General features: G+C 42.5%; 1 protein-coding gene across 1 annotated transcript in view; it reads left to right on the forward strand.

Moving 5' to 3' along the window:
- Positions 1–17,041, forward strand: part of fam184aa (family with sequence similarity 184 member Aa) — a 39,148-nt gene that overhangs the window by 7,613 nt on the left and 14,494 nt on the right. Inside the window, exons 2-14 of the mRNA XM_056371090.1 lie at positions 2,388–2,465; positions 3,973–4,107; positions 4,371–4,469; positions 5,732–5,938; positions 6,402–6,575; positions 6,707–6,868; positions 7,371–7,506; positions 8,036–8,217; positions 8,305–8,490; positions 12,656–12,778; positions 12,890–13,051; positions 15,453–15,574; positions 15,903–16,053. Of these exons, the coding sequence (XP_056227065.1) occupies positions 2,388–2,465; positions 3,973–4,107; positions 4,371–4,469; positions 5,732–5,938; positions 6,402–6,575; positions 6,707–6,868; positions 7,371–7,506; positions 8,036–8,217; positions 8,305–8,490; positions 12,656–12,778; positions 12,890–13,051; positions 15,453–15,574; positions 15,903–16,053 (1,917 nt within the window). The remainder of the gene's footprint in view (positions 1–2,387; positions 2,466–3,972; positions 4,108–4,370; positions 4,470–5,731; positions 5,939–6,401; positions 6,576–6,706; positions 6,869–7,370; positions 7,507–8,035; positions 8,218–8,304; positions 8,491–12,655; positions 12,779–12,889; positions 13,052–15,452; positions 15,575–15,902; positions 16,054–17,041) is intronic.

The raw sequence follows: 17,041 nt of genomic DNA on the forward strand, positions 1-17,041 counted from the left end.
AAAGAAGAAAGGGGAGAGGAGAGAGAGAAGAAGATAAAGAACAAAAAGAGGGAGAGATAAAAGGATGAGAGCAAAGGCAGAGGAGAGTGAGAGAGAGAGAGATGAAAAGCAGAAGGCATGCCAGTGTCATTAAAATAATCATGTATAATTAAAGTAACATTTCCATGGCTGACTTACTGCTGGGAATCAAAGGCTCGCACTCGAACCCACCTTTCTCCGACTTCTTTCAAACGCCGACATGCTGTCGAGGTAACAGCAGTGACGCAGTGGTCAATACACCCATGGTCTCTGTTATGTTGCAACACTTTCACTGCTATGTTCAAATTACAGGATATCAGACAGCACTCAATAGCAGGGTGAATTAACTTTTGGTTTTTTCGTAGTCTTTTGCTTTTTGAGGATCAACTTAACCGTGACCTCAGAATCTGTGCTGCAATAGCAAACTATCTTTAGTGTTTTGAGCTCTGATAGGTCGATTGACTTGTGATCCTTGATAGGGCGGCTTCTACATGTAACAGTGACCGAACACCTCTTTCCAACAATGGATCTGATGTAACTTTATAAATCAGACAGTGTGATAATAACACCCACTTTGCACACTGATTAGCCCAGTGTGCGGAGGTGTTTAAGTGGGCAGCGATGAGAGAACCACCTGAAAGTTTGCACCTTTATCCACATTTGTATATTTATGGCAGAACAAACGGCAGAGGAAGCTGTTGTACCACCGTCTGGCTCTGTTTCCATCACAGTTACTTTTGTAGTTTGTTCATTTCTGGCAAGACTCAGTTTGTAAAAGCTTACAGCCTGACATTTAGGAGGCAGCCCAAGATGTTTCCAAATATCACTGTAATATACTACAATATGACAATTGTCTGCAAAATAACACATGAAATGATCAAACTGATGCTCAAACTGAAAATTCGGATAACAGAAGTGTACACCATGCACCAAGACACAGTCTGCCTGGAAGCTGGGACACAAAAATACTGAATTATCATATCATACATATCAGAAATGTTCATCAACAGACATAAACATGTTGAGATTAAGACAAAGAGTCTGAAGCAGGAAGCTGAAGAGGTGATGAGGAGGAGCATGAGTTGGCCAAACAGATGTCGGAGCACTGTGGAGTTCCCTGAAATTAGATGAAGAGGCATCTATGCAAAGTCAAGTGTTTCACATCGTGTCACCTAAAATGCCAAAATGCCATGAAATTTTCTCACTAGGTAAATGTTATTCTTATTACAGCCGTGGTTTATGTGCAGTATTTCCTGCCAAGTCAAGTACAGCGAAACTTTCAATAACCAGAAAATTCACTGCTGTGATTATTACCTGGATGTTGAACCAAGTGGTCTTTAAATGTCAGTCGTAATTAAATGACTGTGTCGATATGCCCTATGGTGGATAATTACCATGTATCTGCCCATTACATGCTGTATGTATGTATGTATGACTTTTCACCTCACCTGTAAGTGGAAAAAAATGTGGAGCTTCTGGCTCTGATGCCGGCAGGGTGGTAATTTAGCTGACCATGACTGAATATTAGCTGCTCACTGGGGACTTCAATTTGCTGCAGCTGATTTTTTTTTTTTCTTTTTTTTTTTAAAGCTCCAACGTATCATTTACCTCCAGCACTTACATAAAACTTACTCATAATCCCGGGAGAGAGAGCAAGCATGACTGACAAGGTGAGATTCACTTAGGTTTGTGTGTGGAGGAGCCACAGGCAGCAGAGGGCTTACAGGTGACCACTGAGAGCCATGTGGGACTGAAAGTAAATTTTTGTGTTGACTGAGACACGACAGAAGATGAAACTTGACGGAGGAAACAGACACAAACACCTGGCTGTGTAGGACACTACAGAGAAGTGCTATGCTATGCAGGATGGATGAAGATCTTTTTATTGGCGGAGGTGCTTTTGTCTTTTTTGTTGCATAATTTATGTTAGGTGTGCGCTGCTTGGCTTTCTCTCTATCATCTTTGCCGTCAACTGTTGTCTTTGCTTATGATGTAATCCTGGATCAGTTTGTCAAGTCAGGCTTTTCACAGATATCCCTACTTTTCTTAGCTTCCTTTAGAGTATAAACACCTGTTGCTAAAGAAACAGATTGTTGAGACTGACACAAAACAGTCTGGAAAAAGGAGGTGAATATATTTTAGAGCAGCTGCTATGAATACACAACTCTGTCTGTGGATAATGTCGTTTTTAATCAGAGTCCAAATCTATTTCTCTACTTTCCTGAAGTTATTGGTATTGATTCTGTTGTTGAATGCATCTCAGAGCTGTACTGTTCATTGTAGAGCTATTGATCTCATATCGAAACAGTTAATAAGAGCGTCTTTTTCCCCGTCTTCAGCCTGCTGTCTAATTCTCTTCCTGTCTCCAGGTAATTTATGCCCTCAACACCAAGAACGACGAACATGAAGAAGAAATCGAGTCTCTGAAAGAAGCCCACGAGGACGAGGTACGGACATCACAAAGCACCAAACATCGATTATATAAAGCACAGGAGCAGATGAATAAGGTCACTATCTATCATCTTTACAAATTGAAAAGGTCCTCTCACTAGATACAAATGAGTTGTCATGAGATAGAAGATACATTTTAGTGTTAAACTGCTGCAACGTGCACAGGGCATATTCACACAAACTTCTCATATTCATGCTGCTTGTCTGTTTCTCTTTTCACTCTCGGCTGTTCAAAAAATCAAGTGATTCCATTTAGGCAGAGTTAAGAAGACTTAATGTCTTACAAGCATCTGTTACCTGCAACAGTTTGCAGGTGTGAAGCCCTTCGCTTTCAGCAGATTAACTCCCTTTGCTGCAGTCTGAAAGTGGCAGGTACAGAGGGCTGCCAAGTGAAAGGAAACCCGGCATAAAGTGTGTTAGTAAGGCTCCAGATCAGCTTCGGTGCTTCTTTGCATAGCTTGTCAAGGTTTTTAGATTCTGTGCTGGAGGGATGAGCACCGTTCTTCCCAAAGATGTTCCCCTCATTTGGTGTTTTGAAGATGCTGGTGGAGGGGAACGCTTCACTCCAAAATCTCCCAAAGGTGTCAATTAGGGTTGAATCTAGAGACCGTGAAGGCCGTATCATATGACTCGCATCATTTTCCTACCCGTCAAACCCCCACACCAATGGTTGCTTGTACCCCGTATAGAGGCACCTGCAATCGATATGTTTCTCATTTGTTCAGCGTTTTCCTTTCATCTGTCACCTGTATGTATATGCTCCATCTCCAGTGTGATGCACAATACCAAAGTGTTTCATATTACTGCTTATTACCTTGAATAACCACCACATGGCTGCTGCTATGCACAAGATCCCACAGCAGCTAATTTGACTTGGAGAAGCTTCTCCTGCTTGTCCACTTCATTCACTCTAGTGTGAGTGCATCATGGCAGAGAGAGCGGTTTATTTGAGGAGGATCAGACGATTCAGTGTAATTGGTCTTGATGGGAACCAGTCAACAACGGACCCACCCACCAATACTGCAATTACATGCTCTTAATGCCTTTAATCTAATGTACAGTAGAATAAATCTCTTCTGAGATTAAAACCTGTGATGAGTTCGTTTAAGGATAAGACCGAAGCCGATGTGAATCCGGTTTAAATGTTGTTAATTTCATTGATATTGCTTTCAGAGAGAAGCTTTAGTGTACCGTGGTCTAAGTTGTTGATTAAATTAGTGTTGCTTTCAAGTGTTAAATTTTCAAAGTGGGACTCCTCTCCCCTGCCAAGAAACATTTCTTGGAGGCAGCAGTGTTTTGCTGGCTCCTAGTTTTATTTATTTCCACATTTTTTTCCCTTTAGCTCTTATTTCCACCTACTCTGTGTGTAGGTTTTCACAAACCTCTACATGTTGCAGCGGAGCACTACTTTTTATAATGTGTGACATAAAAAAAATATTCGAGTTTGAAATCATTTCTGCAGCATTCAGGATGTTGCCTGTTTTGCTTTGCTCTCCCGCTCAGGTCCAACACATTGTGACGGAAACTAGGGACAAGATCATGCAGTACAAGAGCAAGATGGCGGACGAGGCGGACCTGAGGCGGCGGCTGGCCAGTCTGGAAGAATCTGTTGAACTCCACGAACACATGAAAAGACAGGTCATTCACTGCTGCTGGGCACCACGGGGCTTCATTTAGTTCAGCTGTGTTTAGTGAGGCTTTGTTTGTTTTAAACACATTTTCTTTCTTACGTCTTCATGTTATTTTGCGTCACAGTTCCGCAGCAGCCTTTCATGAAGCATCTAATAATCTTGTGATATAATATATATATATATACATACAAATAATTATATGAAATTTCAGTGTTTTAATATGATGTAAAATCATGTAGTTCAGTTGCTGTAATATTTTCTTCCTGTCAGGCTTTAGCAGAGTTTGAGATGTACAGACAGAGAATGGAGGACTCCCAGCTCTGCACTGAGGCACAACACACACAGAGAGTGGTTTCTATGAGCAGAGAGGTAAGGCTTTACTTACAACCACACACACACACACACACACACACACACACACACACACACACACACACACACATATATAATCACATGACCCCATGGACCCAATTTAATTCTGATAAAACATGATCATCAACTCTAACAATAGGCAGGGCAAAAATATCAGGCTTCTACTAGTAATAAAATAAAATGGAGCTTTGTCTCCAGAGTGGGTACTTGTATTGCATTGTTATTCGTTGTTTGTATCCAGCACTGTGGATGTCCACATGACCACTCTGACATATTGTACCGTTTATAAGTGCCACTAGCCAGTAGAGCAGCGAAACCCAACAGTGTCACGTCGCTCAGAAACAGGAGAGGTGCACCGTCAACCAGATTCCTCTTTTGTATGACCCTTGCTTCCGTGACAACAGGTAAACACACACATTAAGCTTTGCTGCTTTGCACAGAGTTGCCTCAACTGTTGGAGAAAGCTGCGGGTTGCTTATTTGCACCATGTTCGCCCGGCGGAGTGAAGGTGTTCACTCCCTCTTAACACAGTAAGATGTCTCCGATCAAACAGCTATGTCGTAATCCAATAAAGACCGTTTGCAGATGTTATATAAAGTTACAATCAAATTTAATCTAATGTCATGAAATATATCATGTTTTATCATGCCATGCCATGTCACATACCATATCATACCATGACACACTGTCATATTCGCCTGCTTCTGTGGAGTCTGATGGCAGTGGGCATAAATGAAAACCTAAGGTCTAATTAGCTGGGATGAACTGGTGGCTGACTGAGCTCAGTTCATCATCACTTCCCTCCTATGTTGGGATTGGTCTGTGTCAGCGTTGGTCTTAGTCCCTCGTCTTCCTCACTGCCACTGCCTTCATACTGTCTAGTCCCGGCTTGACTAAAGAGACAGCCTCTTTACCAACCTGAGCAAGTCTGCTAGCATCACGTAACATCACATCTCACGCTGCATTTTTATATATATTTTTTCAACCCGTCTGCCAGATTATTTGATGCAACAGCAAACACGGACAAGTTGCTGCCGTTCGCACATGTAGAGGCGTAGAGAAGCTGCAAGTATTTGTTTTGAGAGAAACCAATATACGTATCCTGACAGCATGAGGTAGAAGTACTTTCTTTTCTTAATTGTTACAGAGGGATTTCGAAGAGATGCTGTGAGCATTTAGCCCGGCACAGGTAGAGATTAGCTTGGCAATGACATATGAACGGTTCAAACAGAATAGAAAATGTTTCGTGGTTTCACTAGGTGGAGGAGATGCGTCGGGATTTTGAGGAGAAGCTGCGGGCGTTCAGCCAGGCTCAGGCCCAGTTTGAGGCGGAAAAGCGGCGAGCGCTGGAGGAGCTGAGGTCCACCCACCGGCAGGAGGTGGAGGAACTCCTCAACAACCAGCAGAACCAGAGCGCCACCTCCACTGAAGACCAGGAGAAACTGGCTGAGCTCCATAGACAAGAGGTGGGCTAAGAGTGAGAGAGACAGGAAGATAGATGTGCCTTTTGGAAGGTTAACATTTTTGGATTGAAGCAAGTTTATACAGCAAGTTACTTGATGGGGTAATTGCTGTTTCGGAGGCTTACTAAGTTTTCAGTTTTTGGCATGAAAACTGAAACAAGTAGGGTTGTTCTGGTGGCGCACTTGGCTTTTGATTATAATATAATTGCCTTGGACCTTTGTTGCATGTCATCCCCTTATTTTCCTCCCATTTTTCCTTTTCTCTCAACTATTTACTGTCCAATATAACTGATTTACCAAAAGCTAATCTTAAAAAAAAAAAATAAGATGTTAAATGTGCTCAGTGTTTTACTTAAAATTCAGAATATGTTTTGGCAGGTTTTGGATGTCATGAGCAACATTCAAATCTGAGAAAAAAGAAAACCCCATAAAGACTCACTTTCCATTTATCCATCTCTCTGTGCAGGTGGAGGCATTGATGGAGAGGGTGGAGGAGCTAACAAAGGATAAGGTCCGTCTGGTGGAGGAGTACGAAGCCAAGCTGGGCAAGGCTCAGGAGTATTATGAGAGAGAGCTGGAGGCCATGAGAAGAACACACCAACTCACGACTGAGAACCTGCTGGCCTGGAAAAGGACTGAGGTAAAACCAAATCACATAATCAGACAAGAAGAAAGAAACCAGCAACGCACTTTGTTAAAGGAATACTGCACCATTTTACAATCTTACTTTCTGCAGCAGTTTGTAACGTGAATGTTTCTGCTCATGTGAAGGTCGAGCTCCGTAAGGAGTTCCAGGCTCAGGAAGCGGCCCTGCAGCGCTCGCTGTCCAAGCTGAGGAGCGAGCTTCAGAAAGCTCAGGAGGAGGCCAGAGAGAACCGAGACAAGACCAACAGACTGCAGACGTCACTGGCCAACGCCGAGGGAACAATCAAGGTGTGTGTGTGGATGAACATCATGGTTTTCTGTCTTCAATAGTTTGAATAAAATGAATAAAACCAAAATAAAAACATCTGATTCATCAGATGTGCGTACAACAACACTGCTCATACTAACTACCCATTTCCTCTTCTCTTTGCATTAATAAAACATAAATAGTATGAGAGTCATCGTTTGGTTGAATTTGTGTAGGAAAGTGGGTTAAATTGGATGAAAACAAAAACAAAAGTAAAAGCTTCAGGGCGAAAGCTGTTTTCAAGGATCTCCGAGTGGTGGGAAATCTAATGTGGTGTGCGCTGATGGTCCTGCAGGCAAATCCGCTGAGCAGGAATAGCTGGGTAGGTTTATGTGACTCCAGGCTGTGGTGGGATATGACTGGGTTTTAAAATACCAAATGTTGGATTGTTTGTGTGTGTGTGTGTGTGTGTGTGTGTGTGTGTGCGTGCGTGCATGCGTGCGTGCGTGCGTGCGTGTGTGTGTGTGTGCCCGTGTGCTGCAGAACCTGCACAAGCAGCTGGAAGAAGCCATCCAGGACGGAGAGATCTGGGTGATGCAGCTGAAGGACACGGAGTACGAACTAGAGGGCAGCAGGGAACGAGTTCAACAGCAGGCAACTGAAATCCTGCACAAAGCCAGTAAGTTACTGATATAGTGTTCAGTACTCTCTGGACAATCTGTTAATTTTATGCTTTATGACTATTGGTCATGATTTGGAGGTGATTGCTCATGAACATTTTCGTCGCCATGTCATCGAAGAGATTGGGGAAACACAGTCCCAGGTAAGAACAATCTCAGTGGGGGTAAAGAGCATTAACTTCCCAGGCACCTGAGGTGTGCAAATGTCAGCAGGATCACATTTCACAATTGCAGATAATGGCTCTCGCATGCTCATACATTTGTTTTAATTAGTGAAACATGTCGTAATAAAAGCAAGAGGAAATTAAGCTCATTTTGCAAATCAGCAGTTTACAACATGGCTCGTTGCAGATCGGTGAAGGAAGCCCAGAGTTTCTCTTTGTTTTCTCCAGCCTTGTTGTAGAGCAATAATATTGCCAAATTTCCTGGTTTGCCTGTGGTGGAGAGCTGGATTCAGAGTGTTTAACTGGTCTCATTGCTGACTGCGGAGCCTCTTTGACAGACAGAGTTTGATGTGTCTGTTCCCAGGTCAGATCGGCTCGCTGCAGGCGACACAGATGTCCCATGAAGCCACCATCAGGAACCTGGACCAGGAGCAGTGCCGGCTGAAGGAGAAAATCAGCAGGCTGGAGGAGGAGAGGGAGGCTCTGCTCAACCAGAGCCAGGCCACCAACGAACAGCACAAACAGCAAGTGCTCAAACTAGAACAGGTACTTTTAACCCATCTTCAGTTGCAGTCCAGTCTTAAAGACGACACAGAAAATCATGTGAAGCCAACTTCCTCTCTCCTCCTTCAGTCTCTGCGTGAGGAGCACCAGGGCTACGAGAAGGAGCTCTCCAGACTCAGAGCACACTTTGAGGAGGAGACGCTTCGCTTCAAGGAGGCGCAGGTCAGAGCGCTGGAGGAGATGGAGGAGAAACACCAGGCCATGAGGGAGGAGGCCCAGCAGGAGAAAGAGGAGGAGAAGAAACTCCTCATGACGGTGAGTCCAGTGTTTCGGGATTAGTGTTTAGCATTTCTGTGCTCGGCTGTTGAAAAGAATGAGTTTTTCTTCTTTTATGATACAGGAGTGAACAGTTATGACACATACTTAACGCATTTGGAAATCATCAAAATATGTATAAATCCCATTCAAGTCTAAGCAATTTGGCAAGAGTGATGAATGGTTTAGTCATTTGTTCTTGAACACTGTGATGCCGTGTTTACTCTGTTACCATATGGCTGAATCTTACATTTACATACTGCTGTCTGAGTGCGTCAAACCCTCTGTCAGTGTCACTCTAAAAAAAAAAATAAAAATCACAAGCTCAGCTACAGAGCTGCTCTCCTGTGGTTTGACTATTTTCACATATTTGGACACAATTTCAAATGGACCAGAGGGAAACAGAGTCAGAGATTGTTTGTTCTTAATATATTTGTTTGTTAACCATTTTCTTTAAAGTAGACAAAACATGGAAAAAGCAAGTGAAAAGTGAAATCACCAATTACATTACAAACACATACAGCCGAGTGTTACTGTCTCTCTTTTCTGTGCAGCAATTAAATTTCCTGCTCAGAGCAAGTGGCCGCAGTTGTTAAAGAAATCTGTGTCTCTAAGAAATGAGCAGCCTCCCTCCGCAACTGACTGCACACATTTAATTAGGTCAACATTAAGACTAAGATGTGAAAACAGCATCACTATCTCCCTGTATTTCCCTCTGCGCCTGTCATTTTGTCATCTGTTTTTTTTTTCCCCCTCCAACCTCCAGTTGTTCCTTTTTTCTCTCCTCATCCTCCGTCCTCTCTGTCTCTCAGTTCAAAGGGGCTACGTGGATTGAATACAAATGTCCTGGATGCCAAAGGAGCAAGAACAGCAGATCAGATTACACAGGTTAAATTAATTTACCCTGATTCATTTACCAGCCACAACAGTATTAAATTACCAACAACAAGTGGTTTAAAGCAGCAAGGAGGATTTTACTCTGCCTTACTGGTCTGTTTTGATGCCTCACCATCTTCCAGTTTGGGGGCAGGGGGTGGTGGGGTTTCTTTGCACTGATGCAAGACATGAGCAGCTGCACCCGTTCAAGCTGTGCTGTGTGTCAACAATGAGGCTGATATCTGCTGATGAAACTATGAGCAGCAATGTAGGACGGAAACTAAACCCAAAACCACAGAGATTCACTTACAGCTGTTCAGAGCTCAGCATAGTGTTGAAGGATTTAGCCCTTAGATGGGAAAACCAGCGATTAGATATCGTACTACCGTAAAATAAGTAGCACATTTTTTAGTCTGAATTCGGGCTATTGAATTGAAATCGCAATATGGCCAAGTGCAATATCCAAATCAAATCTAAATGTAAAATCTGTTGTGCATTTTCCTGATCAATGATTGCTTAATTTAACAGTGTTCTCACATGCAACCTGCTCAGGCCAGTTCAAACAAACTCTGGTGCATCCAGGTTCAGCTGGTTCTGGCTGGAGTGAAACCTGTTAATCAAACTCAGCCCAGACCGAGACCACTTGAAATGAAGGTCAAGTTCCAGTCAGACTATGATTGTCCGATTGGTCCGTTTCCAGTCAGGGAACGTATGTATGTACCCAAGCTTTGGCCAATAGAGTGGCTATCTGATTGGTTAATAATAGTGTTACTTTACCGTAGAGTAGTAGATGAGGAGGAGCGCTTGTTTGTCTCCTCCATGCAGCCCTTACAGTACATTACACCCCATTTACTCACGCTCATGTGGCTCCACCTGCACTCAGTAAACATTAAGAATCTCATTCATACTGGAGCTTGTTGACATCCAGTCAAAGTGAACGAGCTCAGAGGCATGAAGGCAGCATGATATGTAACCACCACAGAGTAACTCACATTACTCTCAAAAGTTACAGATCATTCTTTAAAATTTACAGCTCTACCTCTGAAATGAAGACATGCTCTCTGCTTCTGAAATGACTTTTCTTTTAGTTTTAAATAATATTGAACTCCATGTTCTCTCTCTGTCTCTTCCCATATCCTCTTTCATAACATTCCTCTCTTTTTTTCCCCCTCATGAGCTCAGACTTTCAATGCTGTTTGAAGCTGACTGCTAATTGGCTGATTTTCATTGACATTAAATCCTGCCTCCAAGCCAAGTGAGAGCGGTGTGTGAGCATGTGGGTGTGTGTTTATAGATTCCCTGAAAGAAAGAGCGATGGAGAGAACGGATGGAGAGAAAGAGGGAGGGGGAGGGGGGGTGTATTATGTAAGACAGAGCTGTGCTGTGCCTCATCATCTTTAGATTAATGTCTGTTTTTATTTGGTGCGAAAAGAGGATGCAAAAGACAAAGAGGGTGAGATGAAGAGGTAACCAGAAAGAAAGAAGACAACTTATCTTTTTTTTTTTTAAATTTCATATTATACATCTTCACTTTTACCTTTTATCTCTGTCAGCAAGATATTAACGAGTTTCCACACCGAGGCAATAAAATGACTAATTCTACAAATTGCTTGTGGTGTGTTAATTCATCATTCAGCACAGTCTAGTTAAGGCCGCATGAGACAGCTGTAGAATCTTTAATCCGCCTGCTTTGCTGTGGATCTAGATGAATTCAATCCATTCATCTGATGGGTTTGTTTCTTGTCTTGCTGTTGTTATCTGTCCCTCAGAACCGTCACTCCTTTGCAGTCAGGAGACACTATATAAACTTACGGATTGCACATGCGAGTCTTGGTGCAGGTGGTGGGCGGCTGACAGTAGGTTAACATCAGTGACGCAGCTGAACATTACTTTCATTATTGTTTATTCTGCTTGTTATTTTCTTGTTAAATCATCAGCCAGTAAAATATTAACAGTGAGAATCCAAGGTGACGTCATCAAATGTCTTGTTTTGCTCGACCGACCGTCGACAATGCAAATATATTAAATACAATAGCTGCCTCCAAGATACTGAACCCCAAATTGCCTATAATGGCTGCTCCATCAGTGTTTGAGTGTGTATGAATGTGTGAGCGAATGGGTGAATGTGGCAAGTATTGTAAGTGCTTTGAGTGGTCTCTAGACTAGAAGAGCGCCATAGAAGTGCAGTCCATTTACCATTTAATCAAGTACTATGAAATGTCAGAAAACGTCATAATTTCCCCAAACCCATGTTGTCTTCAGATGTCTTGTTTGACACTCTGGAATTTTTCATTGATAATTGACTGAAATGATCAGTTTACTAATGTTTTACTGAATTGTCCAAACCAGTATCTGCTTCTAGTCATACACAATCTATGACGATAATTGGTATTTGGCCCTAGAAATTCGAATCACAATAGAAAATGTAAATTTGTATGTGTCATTTTGCAAATATTGGCAGTGGAGAGGAGTTCAAAAATATATGTAGCAGAAACAGCATGCACATTTTAGAGCATTTTAGAGTATTGTGATGATCCAGGCTGCGAAGCTGAAGCTGCTTGGCCTCTTGTTTATGAGCCGTCTGCAGTTCTGCAGTTGTTTTGACTGTGTTTTGTTGGGCAACCTCCCTAATCCACGATAGGAGCTGTGAAGTAAAGTAAAATAAAATAAATACCAAAGACTGAACTCCAGAAATATGTCTCGGAGGAGGCCGTGCTGTTTATCCAACAGTGCATACAGTGTGACCACTACAACAAAGATAATAGACAATAAGATGATAGGATATATCCACTAAAGATATCAGTGCTAGGGATGAGCAGAAAGGAGACTGAGAAACAGACTAAACATAGGGAAAAAGGAGAAATTCAGAATGGCCCAGAAAGGATTTAATGCTGTGGTTTGAAGGATTATAGAAACTGGTTGGTTAGACGAGATGCCCTTTTAAGTTTAAATGACAACTCACGTGTGCCTCATTCATTCAGTAGCGGCGCTTCACGCTCAACAGCTGCCACGACTCCATATTCAGTCACAAATGGGATTTACTGTCCAGTGGCTTCTTTACTCTCCCTCTTTTTTTCTAAAGATTATACTTTCAGGGTATTTCAATAGGAACTGCTTTGCCACTGTATTCATGTTTCTGCAAAAGGGCCAGCAGGCTTTCATAGTAAACACATGCACTGATAATCTGTGTTTTCAAGTAGGTACTGTAAATGGTAGTGATGGTATCTTTTCTTATTCTTCTTCCTCTTCTGCTCATCTTTTCATCATATTTCATTCCTCTCCTCTACAGAAAATGAGTCAGGAGTTTGAGATTAAGCGTCTGTCGCTAGAGGAGCAGCGAGACCGTCTCCAGCAGCAACTGGACAACTTGAAGGAGGAGCTCTCGGCCAAACTCAACATGGCCAATCAGGAGGTACGAAATATTTAGTCAACTCTACTCCTAAAATGCAACTGATCCCATTTCCTGATTTTCTGACTGATTCGATCCGGCGATGACGTAATAACCCTCTGGTGATGTCTTCAGGTGTCCCACCTCCAGGAGCTGGTGAGGGAGGGGCAGCAGAACCTGGGTTCAGCTCAGACACAGATCACCTGCCTGAAGGAGACTCAGGAGAAGCTCAAGATAGAGCTGGATGCAACTAGAGCCCGAGTCCGAGAGACCAGTAACCTGCTGACTGACCTACAGGTGAGGATGAAACCTGACAATCGGAGGTTATGCTCACAGGTAATAGCAAACAGTTTGGAAATGATGAGGAATTTACTTACTTGTTGCGGAAGATAGTTACAGCAAGGATCAATAGCTGACTAGCTTCTGTTTTCAGTCAGCAGGCCAATCAGGTATTTGATTCTTTGCCTTGTCAGTCAATGTGACAGTCAGCCGGTAAGTTTGTCCATCACACACTCTGAGAACAACCCGTCAGCCAATCAGCACGCCATTCTAATTCAATTCTAACTAACTTGTGTCTGGCAGAAGGGACGGAGGAAAACAAAGAGGAAATGAACGAAGGAAGGATGGAGGGAGGCGTTGGGGGAACATTTTGAAAGCAGGAAATGAGCATTGAATGAGAAATAAGTGCAGCACTGAAGGCCAGCTGTGAGATAATGATGATGAGGCTATTATGAGTGAAGTGGTCCTGTGTATGAAAAGAGCCCTGCTAGTATGAGGGAGAGGAGAGAGGGAGGAAGAGGGTTGTGTCTGTCTGTGTATTTGTATTATTATCATTATTATATTAAGATATAAGTAAGATATCATGTTAATATTTTAAGAATCTTTCTAGTAACAATATTGTATGAATGAATTGAAATACAGTACTTCAACTACACAAGTATGAAGTTGAACACAGATGAAGTTAAAATACAAGTCACTGAAACTCCCATAGAAAATCAGTAGATAAAGAATGGCTGATAAAAGACAGACAGAAGGGTTTTAAAAGAGACAGAGGACAGAGAGACTGAATGAGGAGTGATAATTACATGGAAACGCTGAGTGCTGCTCTTTGCTTTCCCACCAGCTCTATAAAAAAAAAGGGATTTGGACTGTTAAAAAAAAAAAGGCAATCCTAACACAGGATTGAATCTCGTATTCACAGCCTGAGCCCTGCTTGTGAATCTAGACCAGCTATTGTGTGGCGGGGTGTGAACCCTCGAGTAGCTGATTACGTTCTGAAAGGACGGTAGAAAGAACCGAGAACAGAGACAATTAATAGAAGTGTATTGGACTTGTCTTCGTCTGAAACGTTGATGTCACGCTGCAATATTTAGCTGAAATATCATTTCTTGTTTTCATGACTCTGTCAAGGATTTGCGAGGTAAGTTGGACCCAAATGCAGTCAACTCTTGCGAAACGGTGCAGGCAGGTTTATTTACAAAACGTGAACGTGACATGAACAGACATGAACAAACCCTGAACTAAACAGACAAACCGACCCAGACAAAGGGAAGCACAAGGACTATATAGACAAGGGAGGCAAGGATGATTGAACACAGGTGAAACACATTAGGGCGGGGCAGACAATCACTACACAGAAACAGGACCATGACAAGAAGCAACACACAGACACTCAAGGAAACCAATACAAAATAAAACAGGAAGTGCAAAAACTCCAAAACAAAACTAACAAAAAGTGTCTGCCATAGCAAACCATGACAGACTCGATGAAATAATAAGCTCTGTTACAGTGAAACGTGACTCATCTCCACTGAGTGTTTCTTCTTTGTTGTCTCTCATGCCTCGTGTGTGACACCCAGCCCAGCTTGGACTTAACTTAGCATATTGATGCAACTCCATCACTATAAATACATATATACATATATATGTATATATATATATAGAGAGAGACCCTCAAAATTATTTTCACCTTTTCAAAAAGTAAAATGTTGTCTAGAAGATCATTTTTGTCATTGTAAACAGTTTAGTCTGGATTTAGCCGCTCAGGCACTTCTCCTCAAAGATGAACATGAGAGCCTTGAGTGTCTTTTAATGAGCTCATCGGCAGATAAACCCCGGAGCCTCTTCAGCAGCTGGAAACAGCTGACCCGGTGAAGTTAGTTTTTGCCTTGAAACCAGCACATTACAAATCCCCTGTAGCTGTGGCATTATAAATAGATGTGGAGGTGGGCATTGTGAGTCATCCAGCCCCCGGCTACTGAAATGCTGCATCTGGTCAGAGATAGCAATTTGAGAAGATGCTCTTACTTTTAGTAGTGTTGCACTGTTATTCTGAAGGATTCAGGACTCCGTCACCAACAAACAGCCAAACTCACATAACGAATCATTTATCTGACAAGGGATTAGAGCACACATTTCAAGTACATACAGTGAAACCCATTTCATTCTTTGAGTCCTTTATTCTAACCTGAATTGTGGCTTAAAGTGTGAAATAGATGTTTGATTTAGATTTTTTAGATATCTAAAAGAAAGGTGTGTGGGGAGGGGGTTTCCCTGGCTTTTTGATGAAGCATGCTGGCGCCTGAGAGGTGGAAGAAAGGGCAGGAAAGGGTAGGATAACAAAACAAAAAGGGATGGTACCACAGACGAACTAACAGAACATTTTGATTAAGATTTGTGCACCTGTTTGTGTTTGCAGGAGGAGATTGAGACACAGAAACAGCAGCATGAGGCCAGAGTGATGTCCATCAGGACAGAGGAGAAACAGAAGATGGACAAGATGGCAGACGACTTGGACCAGAAATGGAGAGATGCACTGCGGTAAAAGAAAAAAGCTCCCTCCTCTCTCCTCATACACTCACTGTCTGCCTGTCAGTCTCACTTCCCCATGTTTTGCTCTTTCCATTTGTTTTCTCATTCATCTCTGTCATCTCTCGCCCCCTCCCCTTCACAGTCACACTTGTTATTAGCGTGACAAGTCGACTTTTTTTTTTTGCCGAAGCGCTCATGGATATTAATAAGCACGAGTAGGAAATGAACAGTTTATAGAAGCGGGCAATATTTACTGATATCATTTAGCAGGACAGTTAATGATACACAATTACACAATTAAGAATAATTCTGCCCAACTCTGCCTGCCTCTCTGCAGGGAAGAAGTGCGTTTGTTGAAGGAGGAGTTGAACGAGGAGTATGAAGTAGACAAGCAGGCAGCGCTGACTCAGGTCTCCCAGCAGAAAGAGCTGGAGATGATGGCGGCAAGAGAGGGCTGGCAGAGGAAGGTGGAGGACCTGCTGGAACAGGTAAAACACAAATTGCAAACATTTGCATTTTTCTTCAGTCAACATCACAGTGAATCATGAAATGAAAATGAAATGGCAGTTCAGTCTAATTCTCAGACTAACCGAGTGGTCACTCCAGCATTTTAAAGGAGCAAATCCTTACAATCTTTTTGCGTTTGAGAGGAACTTTCATGAACTTGACCCACAAATTCTCAACATTGACCAACAGTACGTCGTGCTGACAGTGCTGAACTTTGAGGGAACCTATTGCCCTGTTAGTGACAAAGCTAACAAGCTTTTTTTTTTACCCTCTTCAGTGAAACTATTGAATGAAATGACGTACATTCCTGAGCAGGAACTGCCAGGGAGGATAAACGGCCTGTTACAGAGAAACAGAAAGAAGATTGGGGAGCTTTTGTGACCAACTCGTGCCAGCATGGAAAAGCAAGGCTGGCACTAAGATAAGGGAAAACACTGATCTGCCTGGGTAGTGTATGTGCCTTTTTAACGGGCTTCACAAAATTAAATCTAGGTTGTTTGCTGTTCATTTTAGGAGTCAACACACTAAATCCAAAAGCTGCAACATCATGCACGTCATGATGCAACTGTTACAGCCTGCTGTGCTCGCTAATTCATTCACACCGCACACCTGGCACTGGCAGGTACACAATCTGTCACACGCACCTACAGTATCTGGTTCTAGAAGGTGATAAAGATATTCTCTTATATCTCTTATTCTACACTTTCTCTCTTGTAATGAGGAAAAAACATTTGAAATACATTTTGAACCAAAAAAAAAAAAGTACAAAGATGAATGTAGTCAAACGCAATTTTTATCTATTCTGTGAGTTTGATAGAAATAGGGGCACCCCCAGCCCCGACCTTCCCCCCACCACCACCACCACCCTACACTCACTGTGGGAATCACTTTGATTGGCAGCTCCACTTGGTGTTGAAGCCTGGAGCAATGTGTGAGGGGAAATACAACTTCATATCCCACACACACACA

The sequence above is a fragment of the Seriola aureovittata genome, chromosome 24 (assembly GCF_021018895.1).
Source record: "Seriola aureovittata isolate HTS-2021-v1 ecotype China chromosome 24, ASM2101889v1, whole genome shotgun sequence".
Lineage (NCBI taxonomy): Eukaryota > Metazoa > Chordata > Actinopteri > Carangiformes > Carangidae > Seriola > Seriola aureovittata.